This window comes from Sitophilus oryzae, unplaced genomic scaffold (assembly GCF_002938485.1).
Source record: "Sitophilus oryzae breed Bouriz unplaced genomic scaffold, Soryzae_2.0 scaffold_2014_pilon_pilon, whole genome shotgun sequence".
In the NCBI taxonomy this organism is placed as follows: Eukaryota; Metazoa; Arthropoda; class Insecta; order Coleoptera; family Curculionidae; genus Sitophilus; species Sitophilus oryzae.
The window spans coordinates 391,551-411,459 of NW_022146741.1; the positions used below are offsets into that span (position 1 = coordinate 391,551).

Below are 19,909 nucleotides of genomic sequence, written 5' to 3' on the forward strand. Positions count from 1 at the left end.
CTTTAGGGGCAGTGACATTTTAAAAAGGACTGGGAACTATATTTGCTAGTTGGGCTGCTCATATTTCAATAGTTCTCCTCCGATTTTTATAGCATTGTTGTGATCTTCTGGGGGAGTGCACATGATTATAGTTTTGTCGATGTTCGTCGATTGTTCATTTTCAGATTGAATCATTGTTTTCTATAGAATAGACTTTGTGTAAAACAACAATTTTTATTCAAGCAATCACGACAGAAACATCGCATACATATAGTTAGAATACTATGCTAAATAAAAAAAAATCCAACAAAAAAAATAAAATATCTAAAATAAATGCAAATTATGGGGTGACCCTAATTTTGTGCTAGGCAGTGTATAAAAATAAGTTTTTTGGTTAATAACAATTAAATGACTTATACTTCTTTAAGAAAAATCATTTGTCATTTGTATATGATTTGTGCTTCCAATAATCCGACCGAACAAACACTAAATTACCTTTCTAATTAATAAAACAATAAAATATTTACTTTAACATTGTGAATCACTGAACCAATAAGTTTCTGTAATATTTTGCGAGAGCAAAAAACCAGAAAACCCATAATGTACATTTTATTAATTCATTATCAGACATAGGATTAGATAAATATTGTCGTAACAATTCTCTGAACACTACTACTACAGTAGCGATCTTTTGTTTTCTAATCGTTGCCAAAGTTGTTGCTTAATATCCTTAATCCCTTGCTACTCATTTTTATTAATTGATGGTATTTTTGACCACCCTATTATTTTTTATTGTTTAAAAAGCTATTTTATTCCGTCTTTATCTTCACTTTACTGGTAATAAAGAACAAAATTAGTTTTATATTATTATTGTATTAAGTAATCCAGATCAATTTTTGGTAATTATATCATATTTATGTTTAATTCATGTTTAATTATTTCAGAATATAAACAAGCTCAGACTTTCTTAATCTTAATTTGAGCGTTAAGAAGTACATACCCTTTTTATAAAACATTTAAAAAATTAATGTCTCTTTATCTTAATTCTGAATTGTTTACCCCATTGTATCTATATTTTAAGTGTGCTAGAATTAATTTATAAATAAACTAAAAGAGAGATTAGAGTTCAATATTCTTCATTTTTTCAGTTTACATCACACATTTACCCAATCGATAAATACATATTGCATTCGTATCTGGCAGAATGTCTAATAATAAAATTATTCTTTAAAAATTAATTTTACAAGATAACCCCTGTCGATATGTTTATTTTAGAATCAGTGTTCAATTAACATAGTTTATGTTGCATGCAAGTATAAACTTTAATATTAACAAATACAAAAATAGGGGTTATTTTGTGTGAGGTTCAAGTTAACGTCTCCTTTCTGCTGCAATGGCTAAACTGGACGGGACCTACTTGTTTACGCGGAATCCGATCCGCGGTCCTCGGCCATATCATGGTCAATGGCCTACCGACTTAGGAAGTGTCTAAATTAACTCTTACTCACGAGATATCCGATCTCATCCGGCCTTGAACCGGCGTGAATGAGCAGTGTGTATCAATAGATTTTACACTTTTCCCTTTTGGACAACAGCACGATGCTAAAAAACACTCCGAATTAAAGATGCAAATATCTATTAAAACATAACATAAAATGTTACTAATACAAGGCAAATACATTGAACAACATATACTAAATAATACAATAACAACAATAAACTTCAATAATAGCTAATAAACATTATAGAAACTTCAAAATATATTACTGTTGTTATTGTTACCAAGTCCCGAAAGAACCGGGAATTAATTTCGAAGCCCGGTTTTGTCAAAAAGGTTCTGGAATTCTCGGCACCACAAGAACCAAACCGAACAAAGCTATTCTCATTTGGATGTCATTATGGCTTTCATAATAACACGCAAATTTTAAAATAAGAAACAAGCAAAAGAAGATACCTAAATACGTTTATTTATTGTAAACATTAATTATAATATCAGTACAATTTAATTCTTAAATTAAATCCAGACGATGACAGGTGAGTTGAATTTTTAGAAAGTAAATTTATTTCCTGAGTGCTTGAACTTGTTGAAGACCCATCATTGCCAGAAATGTTACCCAAAATATTACATGACACTTTTTTCTTATTTTCTTTGGAATTTTCTATATAGCTCTATGCCACTGTTTTAGAGCGCCAACCATGTCTTTTAACAGTTAATAAATCCACTCCCGAATCTGCAAGTAACGACGCAGACGATCTACGGAAACAATGTCCAGTGTATTGTTGTGGATTTGAAAGACTTAGGAACAATGCTATTTTATACGGCATTTTCACTAAAGTTTTAATGCCAACGGGTTACTTAATACATTTTCTATTTCTGTACCCCACAAAAAACCGAGTATGTTCTGTGTTGCTTGGCCGCATATTTATATATCTTCGAACCATTTCCACCATATTTATTCCTTCAACATTCCCTTTCGTTATAAAAAATTCTCGTGATATATTTGTTTTCGTAAATGGAATAATGACATGAATGCATTGTCGTTCATCTTTAACATTTTGCAGCTGCAGATTTGTCAAGCCGCGCCGGCAGGCTCCCGCAAGTCCCACTATCAATGAAACTTTTGTCAGGAAATAAGTTTTATCATGGGCTTCCAATAAAAAACGAGTTATGTCTTCTTTTCTTAAAATTCTCGATTTTTTTTACCAAAATCCTTCCGATTTTCTTTTTAGAAATGCAATTAAATGGACGTACTTACTAATATCTGTATTTTTCTTCACTGATATAAGTGAACGTAGCATGGAATAATTTACCCAAAGTGATGAAGCCTTCCCATGTTTTGAAAGATGTTCAAAATATGCCAGGAGACCCTTTTCGTTACTTCTATTCTTGATTCCTTTACCTTTACACCGATCTTTAAGTTTTACATAGGCTTGCTCGTACGTTTGTCTTGATTTTTCGGGAAGTAGGGAATCGACAACGTTTTGCGCAATGTCTTCAATATCCGAAGGGGCACTTTCAGAATCAAAATCACCCATATTAATATTATTTTTTGCTTTTTGCTAAAACTGAACGTTTAACACAAAATTGAACAGCAATAATTGAGCTGTCAAAGTCAAAATGGAAACAATCAACAAGCACGGTTACCACGGCGTCGACTAATATGGGCACCTGATAATTTTGAATTTTAATTTTCATGAGGATATCTGATATTTTAAATTAAATCAAATCTCTTTGGATCGTCCCTTGTGTCGCATCGTAGATTAAATATTGAATGATACACGTTCGATACGAACTTTTTAATGAAACTTGTGTAACTAATCCACTGGGCTAACGCCTCGTGGCTTAACGTTACACACGTTTCGTTATGATGTTCGTATCGAACTTGTATAATAAATAACTATTAATAACTTTTTTTGAGTTCATTTCAATTTTAATAACACAGGTTGAAAAATGAACCAAGGTAATTGATGGACAAACTTCATTTCCAATAGTTTTTCGAATTTTATTTTGATTTCTGCTCGTGGAGGTTTCGGGTTCCTGTTTTTGAACTTTCTTGTTTTCCTGAAATTTTTTCCGGAATGTTGCTGCGAGGTGTCCAGTACTGGTATTGGTTCATCTTCCAGGATTTAACAAATTTTTCAAATCTTTACAATTTTTTTCTTTTAAGTTAAAGTCGTCGTTAATAATGTCAAGGTGTTTTTTGCACTAGCGCAAAAAATAATTTATTTTATGGACCAGTGTAAAAAATTTTACTTGTAATAGAGTAGATGGTGTAAAAAATAGCTACTTTTTGTACGATCGTAGAAAAAAAATATTTTTTATTATTTCTTAGTTCCGAGTCCCGAAAGTACCGAAAGAATCAAGAATTAATAAATTCGAGTCCCGGTTCTTTAATGTCTCAAAAAAAAACGGAATTCCCGGTACTTTCTTTACCGGGATTTCCCTGTTCTGAACCCTAATCTTGATGCTATTCTATTATAATATTTTTAATATGACTTTAAATAGAGAATGTATTACCACAGTCCAACATAGCATTTATAAATAATTTGTATTTTTTTGAAATGTCCAATTTATCGTGTATGTCAGATATCTTTGATACTATGTCACTTTTTTTTTCCTGCTGCATTTCCTGAACAAAATATGTATTATTTTTTATTTTTTAAATGATGATAAGCAAAACCATAATGTCATTGTTCTTTGGGACCACTGTATATCGTTTTTTGGCATAGATACTTCCACAGCTATTAAATCCCTTGCCGCTACGTATAAAGATATATTCAAAATAGGATCGAAAAATTAGAGCATATCCTTCCATTTTGCACTATTTTTAAGGTAATTCTAATTCACAAATTTATTAAGGTATTTCTGTGGTATTTCTAACAAGACACTTCACGATATTTGTTTTACTGAGATTTTCCAGTTTTTTATTTAATAGACGTATTTTGACATATCCTCTCGAAACCAATCCTAATTATAGAAAATACAAGTAGCACATGTGACAATACCCACAATCTATTTTAAATGGCCGATAAGATAAAGAAATAATGAAATAGTTTTTCTTGAAGACCCGTTCAGTGTAAACATCAATAAAGAGAACACAAACATGTTATCTGGTATAGCTGTTCTAGGCGGAATCGGTAGTGTTTTGTTATGTTTAGCGTTGTCGTCGTGTTTGATATGTCTAACTAGTGCCAAAAGACGCCAAAATAAAATCAATATGAGACAAAGACAAACGGTTAGAAGAAGAAGTAAGCATATACAATCTTTTTTTTGCTCCGCAAACGTCAGTTTCTAATACTATTTTATATGCATGAATTTACATTAAACCTTCATTAAACACCCTCTGCATTAAGAAATGGTCGGGAAGAATTTTTCGAAATATTTTCAGAAGTAAACTCAATGCTTTTCTTAAGTTGCGGGGCATCTTGGCTTGTCTCGACCGCAAACTCCGAAACAGATCAAAATCGACCGAGACAAGTCGTGATTGTTTTTTTTCCTATTATTGTTGGAATTGTCTCGGGAAATGTTTCGAGAAACGTTTCGACAAAAAAATTATAACACGCGTCTATATTCTTCGTACTACTTCGCGAAATGATCAAGATCAAACTCTGAGGTGGCTTCTTCAGAAAAATTAGTAAACATGGAGTATGAATAAATATCACTCGTTTGTAATAGAGTAGTATAGAGTGTACATTTTTCGATCATTGGATTTGCAATAGCTTTGACTAGATCTTTAAGGAAATCCATACAGGATCCGGCAATAGTGCGTCGGGCATCTCTAGCTCCTAGAATAAAAAACTTGGGAATTTTGTTTAAGCGCAAACATAAAGTATGTACCTACTAGGATGTATTTCAGAATGGCTCAAAACAGTTTTAGTGGATCGGGATGATTTTTTTTAAATGAAACACCCTGTATATTATTGCTGTATCTTTAGCTTTCTTTCTGATCATTTTACATAATCCTAAAATATTATTAAATATGTTTTGAGAGTTTCAAAAATATTAATAAATAAAAAAATGAAATATTTTTTTCATCTTTTTAAAAAAAATTGGCGCCCTTAGGCACGTATAGCCGCCCATACTTGATATTTTTTTTTATCTCAAAAACTGCGACTTTGACTGATTTTGATGTTATTACAAATTTTGTTGCAAATATTATTCCTAATCTTAAATTGAAAACCGCGTTTCACTAGCTAACTGTAATTTTGGAGATACGATTTTTTAAAATTTTTAACCCCCTCACCGCCACCAAAAACTAATGGCCAGATTCTCAGGTGCCACAGTATTTTTGTGCCAAATTTGGTTAAAATCGATTTAGCGGTTTTTGAGTTATCGTGTTACAGACAGACGGACAGACGGACGGACAGACAGACAGACACTATGAAAATATTTTGTATTTAGGTCATTTATGACCCAAATAATTCATTTTGAGTGAAATTAAAAAAAAAACTTTTTTTGCCGATCAATAGCAAAAAATATTAAAAATATGTCGAAATCAAAACTATACTAGGTATTTACTATAGTTAGTCTGTACTTACTTACTCAATAAATATCGTAATCTTAAACGATACAGGCTGTTCAAAATTGTATGCCAATCTTTCTAAAATATAAAATAGTTATTCTTCCTTTTTTTAATGCTAAAAATTCTAAAATGCTTTAAATAAGTACAAAAAATGTTCATTTTTTAATTCTAAACAAATATACCTTTCTCCATCTAATAATAACACATATAGTGTTCCACACATGGTAATTCTTCCATGACACTGAGTTGTTTCGATTGTATAGCATACCGGGTGCGCACAGTGGTTCCCAGATAGGTCATTACTTAGAAATATTAATTTCAAAATGTTTGCGTGAAACTGTTGCTAATACTTTTCTTATATTCCCCTGTAAACGATACATAATAAATAACAAAATCAAGTAAGCCTAGCGTAGCGCTTTTTTTTATTAGAAATGTCACATTTTTGCTACTGGTATCAAGCTGACATAAACAGTTTTCAGACAACGCCAATTAATTACTTATTTTATTAAAATTGATAAAAGCTGTTGCTTTTTCTGTAATGGACGTTCGAAAAGAAGGTAAAAAGAACTGTTTTTTCTTTTTTGCACTTAATTAAACCTAAGTAATATTAGTTTATGGCAATTTATTTGAAGGCAACAAAAATAGTATTTTTACATTTTTGCTTGTCACTTTTTAAGACTTTTACTACTTTCCCTTTCAAATCCTCTTAAACGGCATGATAATACTTGTGGCTTAAAGAATATGGCATATAAATTAATTGCCACTGGCTGCCGCGAATTGCCGCCGGATCTTATACCGGGTGGTTAAAGATTGACTTTTTGTTTTAAAATAAAAGTAACTTATTTTTTCCTCTTCGTGTCAACTTATTTCGTGGACACACTAAATATCAATTGACAATAAAATTGTATTTATAAAATGAATCAACTGTCTCTTTTATTTTTCCAACATTTAAAATAAATTTGACCTCTTCGATATGAAAAAACATGTACATATGTGCAAACATAATTTGTATACCTTTCCGAATAGTTAGAACTTAAAATGTAAATCACACGAACTGGGCCCAATTTTTTTAATACATATCACATTAAGTTTTTTATATACATTTATTTAGCATTTGTTATCAATTTCTATTAAAAAAGGTGCAGTCAAGCTATTCTAGATATCTAACAGTTATGACCGCGCCGAGTTAACAACAGGATTTAATGGAACCAAAGGTCTGAAACAAGGGTGCTGTATTTCACCAACACTGTTCAAGATATATCTTGAACAAGTTCTCAAAGGTTGGAAGCAAAAATGTAGAAATATGGGAGTACCCATAGGGGATAACATGCTCTACACACTTTGCTTCGCGGACGATCAGGTGATCATAGCACAAGATTACGATGACATAAATTATATGACACGTAAGCTTATAGAAGAATATCAGAAATGGGAACTCGAGATCAATACTAACAAAACAGAATATATGTGTATCGGAGGAGAACAACAAGATCTAATACTAGAAGAAGGGAAGAAAATTAAGTGCTGCACAAAATACAAATATTTGGGTATGCAAATCACAAATGATGGACTGTTGGATACAACAATTAAAGAACGAAACCAACTTGGAAGGAATGCTATCACGGTATTGAATGGGATACTGTGGAATAGAAGCATAAACAACAAGAACAAAACTCTAATATACAATACGTAAAGAGTATAACCACGTAAAAATAAAGAGTATAACCACGTACAGCTGTGAAGTCTGGCCAATTAAGGAAACAACAAAACGAATGCTGGAAGCTATAGAGATGGATTTTTGGAGAAGATCAGCAGGCAAATCAAGACTCGAGCGAATAACTAATGAACGCATAAAAGAGATTATGGAAGTTAAACATACGATAGTGGACGTCAACCTCGATAGTGGACGATACCCTCGCCTCGGTATTTTTTTACTTTTTTCGAGAGAAAATGACTCTCTGAATAGAATGACATATCATATGTCTCAATAAAATGCCAAATCAACTTTTGACATTTTAGAATATGGTTTATTTGAAATTGCAACATGCGATGCATAACAACAATTTGACTCGAAATATCAAGTGTGTGGTATCAAATTATTCGTAAAAAAATGCTATTTCCAAATATACTAATGAGCCACCCTCGTTCCATTTGAAAAAATTGAGATATGATTAAAAATACGATTTGGGCATCTTTTAACATGCCACGACAAAACATTAAAAATATTAGAGGACCAAATCTATTTTTCCAAGGCTCCTTGACTAAAAATTAGTGTTTTTAACACAACCATGGCACTCTAGATTGATATTTAAAATACAATTTTGTTTTAAGCGAAAATGTCAAAAGTTGAATAAAGTAAAAATATAGATACCGAGGGTGCCATTTAAAAATCAGAAGTTGTAATCATTTCCGGTGAAACAGGAAGTGGCCGATAACAATTATATACGTCAATCAATCCTAATATATGTCATAAACTAACATACCAAATCTCGTTTTTTATCTGAAGAAATAAAAAAGTTATAGGGGTGAGCCACTTTTGAGACGCACCCGGTGTAGACATTGGCGTAACTACTGGGGTGCCCGGGGGTGCCGGTCCCACCCCCATGTACTGCTGGGCACCCCCCAGAGAAATCCTGAATTATGACTCTTGGCTATATATTAATTTTTATTTGCTTGTGATGCAGTAAAAATGCCGTTTTTTAGTTTTGTTTAGTTAATATCATTTTGTTGTGTTCAAAAAATGTGTTAATTTTTATTTGTTTAAAAAATTTGTTTCTACAAGTAATCTACGGGAACACGGTTTGATAACCAAGTCTATGAAATTTATTGATAGAGAAATTGATGTAAACGTTTTATTCAAAAAATGTGTTTTTTAAAATTATTTTTAATTTAAAAAAAAACAAAAGCCCTAAGCCCCCCCTGGGCTCAAACCCAGGCCCACCCCTCCAGGCCCACTCTAGGATAAATTGCTAGTTACGCTAATGGGTGTAGGGTGTCAAAAAATAGTGTATCTAACTTTGATGGGTGATTCTACAGATAAAACTAAAACAAAAAGTCCCTATGAATATGAATAAAAAGTCATAGCTTTAATTTTCATTTGTTGAAATTACTGTATCTATAAGGATAAAAGAAGTACCACTAGTAGTACTCTCTACTCTAATGGAAACTACCGTTTCAGGGCTGTTATGGAATTATATACTATCGCTATTCGCTTTGGCATTAAAATCTGTGTAAAAATACCAAATTTCAAGAAAAACGGTTTACCAATGTTCTTAAAAATAAACAAAATATATTATTTTTATTTAACCTTTCGAGGGATGTAACTTCTTCGAAAAGCACTTTAGGGCATATGTTCAAGAACTTTTTGCTTTATTTTTATCTGTAGAATCATCCACGGAAGTAAGATACACTATTTTTGACACCCTGTATACATAATACGTATATGATATGCCTTCGTTCCTGGACAAATTATATAAAACAAACATTACTAAAACTAATAAACGTACCATTTAGTAGCAAAATGATAAGTACAATAAATTCATTATCATCTTTTTACACACCTAACGCTAACATTTCAAAATCTACTGGTTTTTCTCTCACCTAGCGCATTCACCGTTTTTTTAACAACAATATATTGAAAATAAACGTAAAATCCATTAGCAACCGAATTAACATTAATAAATTCTCTATGTATCTCGCCGAATGTCGATAAGATAATTTTGTGAGGAATATCGTCAAATGAATCGTTATCACTTTAGAGTAAATTTATTTACGATAGCTCGGATTTTTTATAAGCGCTTCAAGAATGTCCAAGGAAGCTCAGTTGGGTGAATTGCTCTTATTGACATTCGGAATTATTGTCGGTGCCAGTCTTTTGTCGTTAGGATGGTTTTATTGGACAACGCGGAAAGAAAGGAGAAAAAACAGTAAGAAATCCAATATTTCTTTATATAATATTCTCTGTATTGACATATGTGCCAGCATACAGCTTGAAAAAATAATAAAAAATCCAATTTATTTTTTATATCAATTTTAAATGATTTACCAGAGTTCTTACACTTGACAAACTTGACAGATAAAAAACTTAACTGAAATATGTGTAAAATTCCATTTTAGTTAAACGTATATAATTTTAAAAATGACAGAAATAATATGTTTCATAAGAAATTTTGCATTGCAAATAATTTATTCTTTTCAATATATAATTTAGTACTAAGTTTTTTTTATATTTTTAAACATCTGCTAAAAGATATGGTTATACTGAAATTAAAAATAGTGAATTATGTACCTTGAGTGAAAAAAAAAATTCAAATGTAGTGTGGGATTAGTGTGTAATTTTGTATTTTAACACCATACATATACCAACACTAACTGTACAAAATTATTCTGTTCTGTATTCTGTAGATCTTTCAAAAATTTATAATATGTTTTTATTCTATAACACAGTGTTTAAAAGGAAAGTACTGGTTTGTTCCAGTTTGTACTACAATCTGCTATCCATAACGATATTTCAAACAAACTTTTGCATGATATTTTGTATCAAAAATATTATAAAACAATGTAATTTTCCTAAGGAGGATCTATTTTTAGAAAATATTAATAGTATCCTTATAGTATTTAAAATCTCGCTATGTTGTCAAAATAAAATTGAAGTAATACTTATTTAGATTTGTTTAATATTAAAAAAATTGTAATTTAAAAAAAAATGTAAAAAAAATATTAAAATTGCAAAATAAATTTGTAATATTGATTTTCTTCTATCTGGGCGTTTTTTTGTACCTATAGGTGTTAACTAATAAGTGTAAATTAATAACTAGCATTTTAGTAGGTATATTTCTCACTTAACATCATTTTCACATTACTTTACAGTTTTTACGTCATTTTCATAATTACTATGCTATTATACATTATACAGGGTGAGTCTTAAATAAGTGCAAATATTTTCAGGGCTGGTAGATATCGATAAAAGAAACATATTTTCTCTTTACCATTTTTCAGATAAGGCCAAAATAACCGAGTTATTTAAGTTTGAAAATTAAAAAAAAAATTGATTTTTTTTTGAAAAAATTTTGAGAGACCGGATTTTTTCTGTATTTGCATCCCTTATTGCTGTAACCATAGAGTAAAGCCGTAACTATGGTAATATCTGAGATTAAGGAATTATACCATAGGAAAATTTGCGGTGAACAGGCAGTTCTAAAAAGTTTTTGAAAAATATACAAGGAAATTTAAAAGAAAATGCACGATTTTGAACATCCTTTTTTGGCGAAAAAAACCTCATAAACGTGTTCCTGGGGTCGAAATATACAACCCCTGAAAATATTTGCACTTATTTAAGACTCCCCTGTATATGTAGTATTATTTAAATATAGAATATTTAAAATAAAATATGATTGAAAAAAACGGCGTCAGCGATGGCTATGAAATGAAGATCGTCAATTTATAATATAAAATGACGATCTTCATTTATGGAAAATGTCGTCGATCGTCATTTCCAAGCCAACTGGACACCGTTTTTTATTGTACGGTGTTAATAGATAAATAAAGTTGATCTGTAAAAATCGCAAAATAAATTTTATAAATATATTTGATACGTACCTATATTTTTAAGAACAAAAATTTATGAAATTTGGTATCTATATTAAAAATAGTACCTTTTCAAGCACTTAAGATATTTTTTGCCACAAAACATCACGTGCATTAGTGATTTTTCTTCATTGATTAATTAAATATATGTCATTTATTCTATTTATAGCAATCAATTCTACTTTAGAAGAGCTAAAAATAGCAAAGTACTCCAGAAGTTCTTATCTGAACACGAGGTTTTACAATAATAAAATTAGTAATTTTTTAGAATATTTATCCAAAAATAATTTGTTACCACACGCCAGCATTTAATTATTTTAAAAATATATTTCATTTATTATACATACAAAATAAATATACCTCAAATGCAAAAAAAACGCAACGGAGAAATTTTTGGTCAAATTTAAAGTGTTATATTTTTGTTATTTTTAGCTCTATTTTCATGAATTTTTTAGCAAACTGTATATTATTATATCAACTTTAATTCGTAAACTAAGTTTTTTTATGAACTTTAGTATTTGGCATATTATACAATGTTAATCGGGGGATTGTTTTTTTACCTTAACTTTAAAACACCCTGTGCAATAATTTCGTGTGTAAATTTTCCTAAAATATAATTTTACGGCCAGAACCATGACTCCTGAGCATTTTATTTTTTGATTCATGTCAATGATTCATGCTTTGGTTAAGGAAAGAAACAACCCCTCGATTAACCCTGTATAATATGCTAATACTAAATTTGATAAAAAACTTAGTTTACGAATTAAAGTTGACATAATTATATACAGTTTGCTAAAAAAATCATGAAAATAGGGCTAAGAATAACAAAAATATAATACTTGAAATTTGACCAAAAATTTCTCCGTAGCGTTTCTTTGCATTTGAGTGTATATCTGAGGTTTTTAAAGTTACAACTCATGGTTAGTCAAGAACGAATATAAAAGAATGATGTTTATTATTATGACTTAACAAAAAAAAATCTAATATTTAATCAAATAAAGGTAGTGCTTCAATTCGGGACTATTTTCTGATCATGGTTATAAAGTTTATGATATTTACAGTAATATAATGATTAGGATTAATCCGATAGGTAATCCGGTACAGTAAAACACTGTGATCAAATTATTTTCTAGTAGTTTTTTGTGTCTCTATCTAGCTAGCTCCAACCTACATTATTAAAGTCAAATAGCCAAGACAGTAGAATATAAACCTATAAAGATACATCCATATAGTCTAAGAGCTGGCTACATAAAAAAACCTTATCATCTTTACATGGCTAATTTTTTGTGTGAAGTATCCTTTTGTGTAGCCATTATAAAATATTCATGTCTGCCAGCGCGATCCCGGGGCTTAAAGCGGGGGCGGCCAATCGAAAGAGTGAATTTTTGACACTAAAAATATTACAAGGTACTCAAGTTGTAATTGCAAAAATAGTTTTTATTTATTATTAAGAAACGTGCAAAATTGTTGGCAGACATTTTTCTAGTCGCTAAAATGACGACAGACAACGCGAAAAAGGCATGAAATTTTAAAAATTATTAAAAAATGAAATTTGAAGAATGAAAAAAATTATGGCATAATGCCGATTGGTGGAATGTCATATTTATTTATTTTAAAAGCCGTATGCAAAAGGGCAGACAAAAAGATCGGGGCTAAATCAACTGCAGACAGTTATCAAAAGCGCGATATTATTCTAGCGCTTTCAGGGAACGCTCGCTGCCTCATCCATTTAAGTATAGATAAATCATGTATACGATTATAATATATATTATATTAATTATATTATATTAATATATTTCTTTTATTATTTCTAAACAGATATCATATATTTACTACTCTGTCTCACTATTTGTATCTGACACATCGTACTGCAGATTGCAGATCCTCGCTCTCACAAACGAGTCTTCCTCTGAGTCGATATCTGCTATTTGCACCGTAAAATGTTTGTAGACTTACATCTATTATGTTTCAATTCATAATACGGCAAGCGTTTGCTGAAAACGCTTATACAGGGTGAGTCTTAACTAATTAAAAATGCTTTTAAGGGTGATATATTTCGACCCCCGCAACACGTTTATGAGTTATTTTTTCGCAAAAAAAATGTAAAAAATCGAGCCTTTTTTTTAAATTTCCTGTATATTTTAGAAAACTTTTAGGAACTGCCTGTTCACCGCAAATTTACCCACGGTATAATTATTTCTTAACCTACCATGCTTACGGTTTTACTCTATGGCTACGACACTAAAAGAATGGATGCAAATACAGAAAAACCCAGGTTGCTCACAAAATTATTTAAAAATAAATCAATTTCTTTTTAAATTTTTAAACCTGAATAACTCGGTTATTTTGGACTTATTTGGAAAACGGTGAAATGAAGTTTCTTTTATCGAGATCTACCAGCTCTGAAAATATTTGCACTTATTCAAGATTTACCCTTTAGAGTAATATCGCACTTTTTATAACTGTCTACCGCTGATTGAGTCACGATTATTTTGTCTACCTTTTGCATACGGTTTTTTAAATAAATAAACATGACATTCCACCAATCGACATGCTACATGCATGCTACATGCATATTTTTTGTCAAAATTCCATGCTCTCTCGCGTTGTCTGCCGGCATTTTAACAACGAGAAAAATGTCTGTCAACAATTTTACACGTTTCTTAATAATAAATAAAAGCTATTTGACAATAATTGTCAAATTATAACTCGTGTACCTTATAATATTTTTAGTGTCAAAATTTCACCCTTTCGATTGGCCGCCCCCGCTTTAAGCCCCGGGGTCGCGGTGGCAGACATGACTATTTTGTAATAGCTACACAAAAGGATATTTCACACAAAAAAATAGCCATGTAACGATAATAAGGTTTTTTATGTAGCCAGCTCTCCGTCTAATAGGCTTCCCGCTTCTCGTTTATCGCGGCAGACTAGGGGTAGAAAATAGAGGAACAATAGTATGCGCGTGGCCATATTGCGCCAGTTTGCCTGCTTCAACAGGCTTCATCTACATTTTACCACAGAACAGAAGTTGCTCTAGCTACCCTTTTTGAGACCACTCTCGCTAACCTAAACTTAACCTACACCGCTCGACTCTTTTCAAAACTTTCTGGAAAAGTTATGCCTTAGCATAATTCAAGATATTTATTTACAAAACTATTAAAAACTAATCTATTTTAATCATAACCATCTTGTGTACAATATTTTTAAAGTTGCCCCATTGTTTTTAAACGGTTCTCACAGTTTTATGAAAATATGCTTAACACAGAATGTACTTGAAGGTTTCTTTCTCTATGCGGAAATATTCGTAAACTTTTTGAGGGTGAGCTTTGGATATAACGTATGATATTCACGAACTTCACAATGAGACGTATTACTACTAGTACGGCTATTACTCGCTGAGGAGTATTCGACACGCATCAGAAGATGGTTAAGCAAGGTGTTTTCTTTCATAAGCATTTCTCTCTTCCACACTCCGGACATTTAATAATCTCATTGCATGGTTGCCTCTTTACTTTTTGGTTGTTGCTGTTCACTGAGTTTACAATTTTTCTCCATTGCGTTTAGCATTGCTAACCTAACCTAACCAAACCTTCCCACTCATTCTGCATTCTGCATTTCCCTTTAAGTTTTCGTGAAAAATATTCTTGTACCTTGAAGAAAAATATTCTTGTCCACCCGGTTTCCTCTTACCGTCTACAATTAGTTTACGTCCGTTATTAATTTTATGAACATGAGTATTTATTTCTTCTTTCAGTTTAATATAAATATGATTAGTACCTAATAAGAGACATAATAGACCCTCAAGAAATAGTTCTATGATAAGACATTCCTGCTTGTCGCAAGCGTTTGTTAATGGCCACTACCTGGTTCAATTGCAGAGGTTTACAAAGCGATGAGATGTGCCTCAAGTTAAGCCGGGCACCGGAAAACCGGTGCACTTGTGCACTATGGACGTACCTTAAGGCGCAGTTTTTACTGTCACGTCGAACTACCGCGTCCACAGAAAACATGAAGTATATGGGAGATCGAAGTTTTACGGGCATTGCGCGGGCAGAATATGATCCATACACAAAAATAGTAATACCTATATTACCTATGTTCATGTTAGTAATTTAATTTAAAGAATACATCGACATTGACGGTGGCGGTACGTTATAGTGAGAATCACGCATTAATCAAGATATCCAGAAATAAATTGCCATAAAATACACCCAAACAAACTTGTTGAGATCAAGATAGTATTTATTAAATACTTTTCTAATCATGCTTCGTTACTGGGGGCCCTAGGGGGTTATTTTAATACAGAGATAAGAACTTTTATTTTTCTTCAAGTCTGATTAAAAAAGTATTAAATTAGATATTCCGATTGGTTGAAGTGCATACTGAAATTTATTACACATTTTAAGAAAAAGATCGTTTTTGAACATGGTCGAAATTATTGAGATACCTAAAATTCTGTCAAACAAAAATAAGATATGTATGACCAAATCAAACCGTTGATTGCAGAAGAAAAAAGGGAGATGTATCAAAGAATGACTAACCATATACATTTATTTGTTTTGACCCAACATATAGAAGTAAAAATGTTAACATACCGTTTATCTACAGTTTGATTTGCCCACAGACTTAACATAATTCATTCTTCAAACTATGAACAACAACACTGGCGTAGTTCCAGGATCTTCGGATAAACCAAAAAAGCTATTAAATAAATAAATACCTCTACTTACGTCAAAAGTTAATTAACATGATATCATAAAATTTCTAGAGACCACATCTAGAAAATTAACTACTGCTATGATCCCGGGATCCCGGGATTATAGATTCTAATCCCGGAAAAAACACTGTTTAGTCGGCCGACTAAAAATTCTCTGGCGCGTACGGAATAGGGCTATGCATATTACGGAATGTATTCTTATGGAGCCGCATCCACATTCTGCAGACCATTAAATAGTCGGCCGATCGGATCCATAAAAATGTATTGATTTCACTTTTGCAACTAAATAGTTGGCCAACTAAAAATTGCATACCTATTAGCGCGTAGTTTAATATGATTCTATTATAACAATTTTAATAACTGATAAGCAATAGCGAGATTTTAATCAAAAGGAAATAGTTACACAATCATAGTTGTTACAAAACTATTCACTTTATAAATTATTAAAGTTACGGGTCACGGTATTGATAATAGAAAACTAAAAAAAATATTCTAATAATAGATTATTGAGGAAGTCTGAACTTAATATCATTTTATAAGATAAAATAAAACAATAGGCAAAAGAATTTAAAATAAAAAAAATAATTTAAAAGACCAAATACATAGCCAATCTGAAAAACTGCTGCAAAGAATTCTTGTGTCCCCCTTTCTTGAGTTATAACTTATAATACAGTCGATAACTCATAATACATGGAGATGATCATCCGGTTGTAGGGAGATAGGGTATTTCCTATCCTCCTTTGACAACAACTGTTCATCCTCCGACAAGTGGACAAATCTACCCCTCTAAAGACGCCCCTCCATGGTTGCAATTTAGCCCTCGGTGCCCTTCACAGTCGAGATGCTTGTCTCCGGTACCCTTGAGGTGGAGGCTGGAGGATCTGTCTCCGTTTTCTCTTCCTTTTTTCCTGGTCTCTCCTTATACCTGATATCGATGTAGTTCCGAATCTATAATAGAGGATATATCTCTCTTTCTCTATTGCCTCCTTCGATTTGAGGTCAATTCCTATTGTGAGGACCAGACTATGGCCCTCCTCCTTCGGATTGATGACTCGCTAACTCGATGTCTTTATATTAGAGTTCTGGCAAAGCTGGTGATACTCCACAAGTGTTAAACGTTTATTTCTGCAGGACATGTAAGGTAGACGAGGATATAATGGGTTACTCTCTGGTGCCCCAAGGTTGAGACTAGTAGAGGCTAGTCTTTTATCTAGCCACGTATCCCTTTGGCCTGGTCCCGCCATCATAGGATTTAGGTTTTTGATGTGGTTGTCTCCTCTTAGTCCGGGCGGTTCAGCTAAGACCCACTCCCTCTGCCCCTGATACATGACCACAGACAGAAGAGGGTGCCTTGTATGACGTAGTAGAGAGGGTAGTCCCATCCGGCATCGTTATAAGTCTAGGTGCAATTTCCTGGCCACGACTCTACAGCCAAGGACAAGGCATTGGGAGGCTCTTTAGACCTAACCTAAGTGATAGAGAGAATGCTCCCTAGCACCTGACTAGGAGTTTCTCCACAAAAGACAAGGTCTCGCATCTCATAGAGGAAGTGTTGGAGTGCAACGCCACTGGGAAGAAAGAATGCGCTAATCCATATTTCGAGCCATATGTTTGAGACACTTGTCTGTGACGTAAGATGCAAAGGGACGCGAAGGTTCGAGTCCACTTTTGCCCTTTTTCTGACACTTCTTGTTTTGAACTCGCTTGGGAAACAGTCGATACGCGTTCTTAATTCTCTTAATTCTCTCAAAGATTTTCTGGAAAAGTACTCTTTTATATTCATTTATCACTTATTAGTTATTAGGTACTATTTGTTAGTACTACTATTTTATAGGTACTATTTGTTAGTATTATAGTACTTGTTTGTATGTGTTTTATCATCTTATTTTTACGGTAATAAACATAATCGTTGAAAAGTTCATCATTGCTGAATAAAACTAGAAAAGTAAGAAACTCCTACATGGTGGATAGGGCAGACCTTACTCCCCCACAGGAAGTATTTTTATTTTAGAGTAAATTTTACTATTGAATCAAATCAATGAAGTATTTGCAATTTGATTGATTCATCTTCATCGATAAGATAATATTTGAACTATATATACATATATTTTTTGGCAATTCATTACAATTTTTGTATAATGTACATTCAAGCCAAGAAGTATGGCTGATACTATAGTTTGCATGATAACTGCGTTACTCTATTTTTTGTGTTATATTGTTTACAGTATTTACAGAAGAGGACACACAGATAAAATATCCGTACAAGGTAAAAATAATTTTTCATTATCATAAATATCATCTTCAGTTGGTTATTCAATCACTTTCAGTTATGGTGGAGCCGCCATCACATATCTATACTCTCTTTGTAGTTCTTAAACTTCATTCAGAATCTCGCAATTAGTGGAATGAATTAGTGGTTTCAATTAGCGTAGAAGTTTGTTCCTTTAATTATAATATAAGCATTCAGAACGTCAAAATTAGTTGTAGATATTTTCAATTACTAGAAAAATTTATCAAACTTTTAACTTTTCCACTAATTATACTTCAAAATTTGCGAGAAATGTCATCTTGGTCTTTGAGTATATGATATTATATTAGTGTATGTAAAATAATTGCTTTTGAAAACTTGTAAATCCCCATCCTGGTTGCATAAAATGTTGTATAAAAATTTTTTCTTCTTCTTCTTTTACTTATTTGAGATCTTTCTATCTGTTAATTTTAAGGTTGCCTGTGTAGGAGTTCTTGGGAGATAGATTGCCAACTGTCTTTCCATCTTTTTGGAGATCTTTCCGGCTGTCTCTTACCCATGGTTTCCCTGATTCAAGAGCCCCATCTCACTACGTCCTGTATTCCACATTGTTGTCTGATATTTGTGTTTCTAATTCTGTCTCTTCTAGTCTTCCCCATTATGGTTCTTAGGTTCTTCATTTTAGCGACTCTTGACATGCTTTTGGTCTTGTTTGTTTCCTCTCGGATTTCTATACCATATGTCATTATTGGTCTGATGCAGGTATTATATAAATTTCAATTTTGCTTAATTAAATTAAAAATATCGTCTTGAAATGGTTACATTAAACATTTAAAACACCTTATTTTATAATTTGTATACAAATTTTATAATTTGTATACATATACAGGGTGGTCCGAATTGTATTCCGGAAACTTCGGGAGCATATTCTGCAGATAAAAAGAAGTAAAAAACTTCTTTTGTATGTCCTAAAATGCTTAGTTTCGGAGATACAGGGTGTAGAAGTTTCATTTTTATTTCGATTTTTTCCAAATAATTTCTGAAGTAACGTCAATATTTGGATGAAAATTGGTGTCTGTTAGTTTTTTGACATGAGAAATTTGATTTTGATGTCATTATGACTCCTATTTGTAGAGGGCGCCACCTACATGTGTTTTAACTGTTTTGAAGAGTAATAACTTTTTGTTTGTACCTGTAGAGAACTGCTGAGTGAAAAAATATACATTTTTGTATTTTTTTACGTAAAAAATGTCTCTTGCTAAAAATCGTTACGAGCAACCCTTCCCGAGATATTTAGAATGGGAAAGTCAATACATGTCATTATTGACAAAAAATAAACATGTTGAGTAGGTAGTT

The 19,909-nt window shown here is 32.0% G+C and overlaps 1 protein-coding gene across 13 annotated transcripts in view; it reads left to right on the top strand.

Annotated features, from left to right (window-relative positions):
• Positions 1-19,909, top strand: part of LOC115884078 — a 97,024-nt gene that overhangs the window by 60,659 nt on the left and 16,456 nt on the right. Inside the window, exon 1 of one of the 13 annotated variants that reach the window (XM_030902544.1) lies at positions 4,559-4,728. The exons of 10 other annotated variants lie outside the window; for them this stretch is intronic. In XM_030902544.1, coding sequence (XP_030758404.1) covers positions 4,584-4,728 — 145 coding nt within the window. In that variant the 5' untranslated portion in view covers positions 4,559-4,583. Of the gene's footprint in view, positions 1-4,558; positions 4,729-9,758; positions 9,929-18,455; positions 18,572-19,909 lie in introns of those variants that run through there. 2 more of the 13 variants (XM_030902552.1, XM_030902554.1) reach the window with 2 other exon arrangements.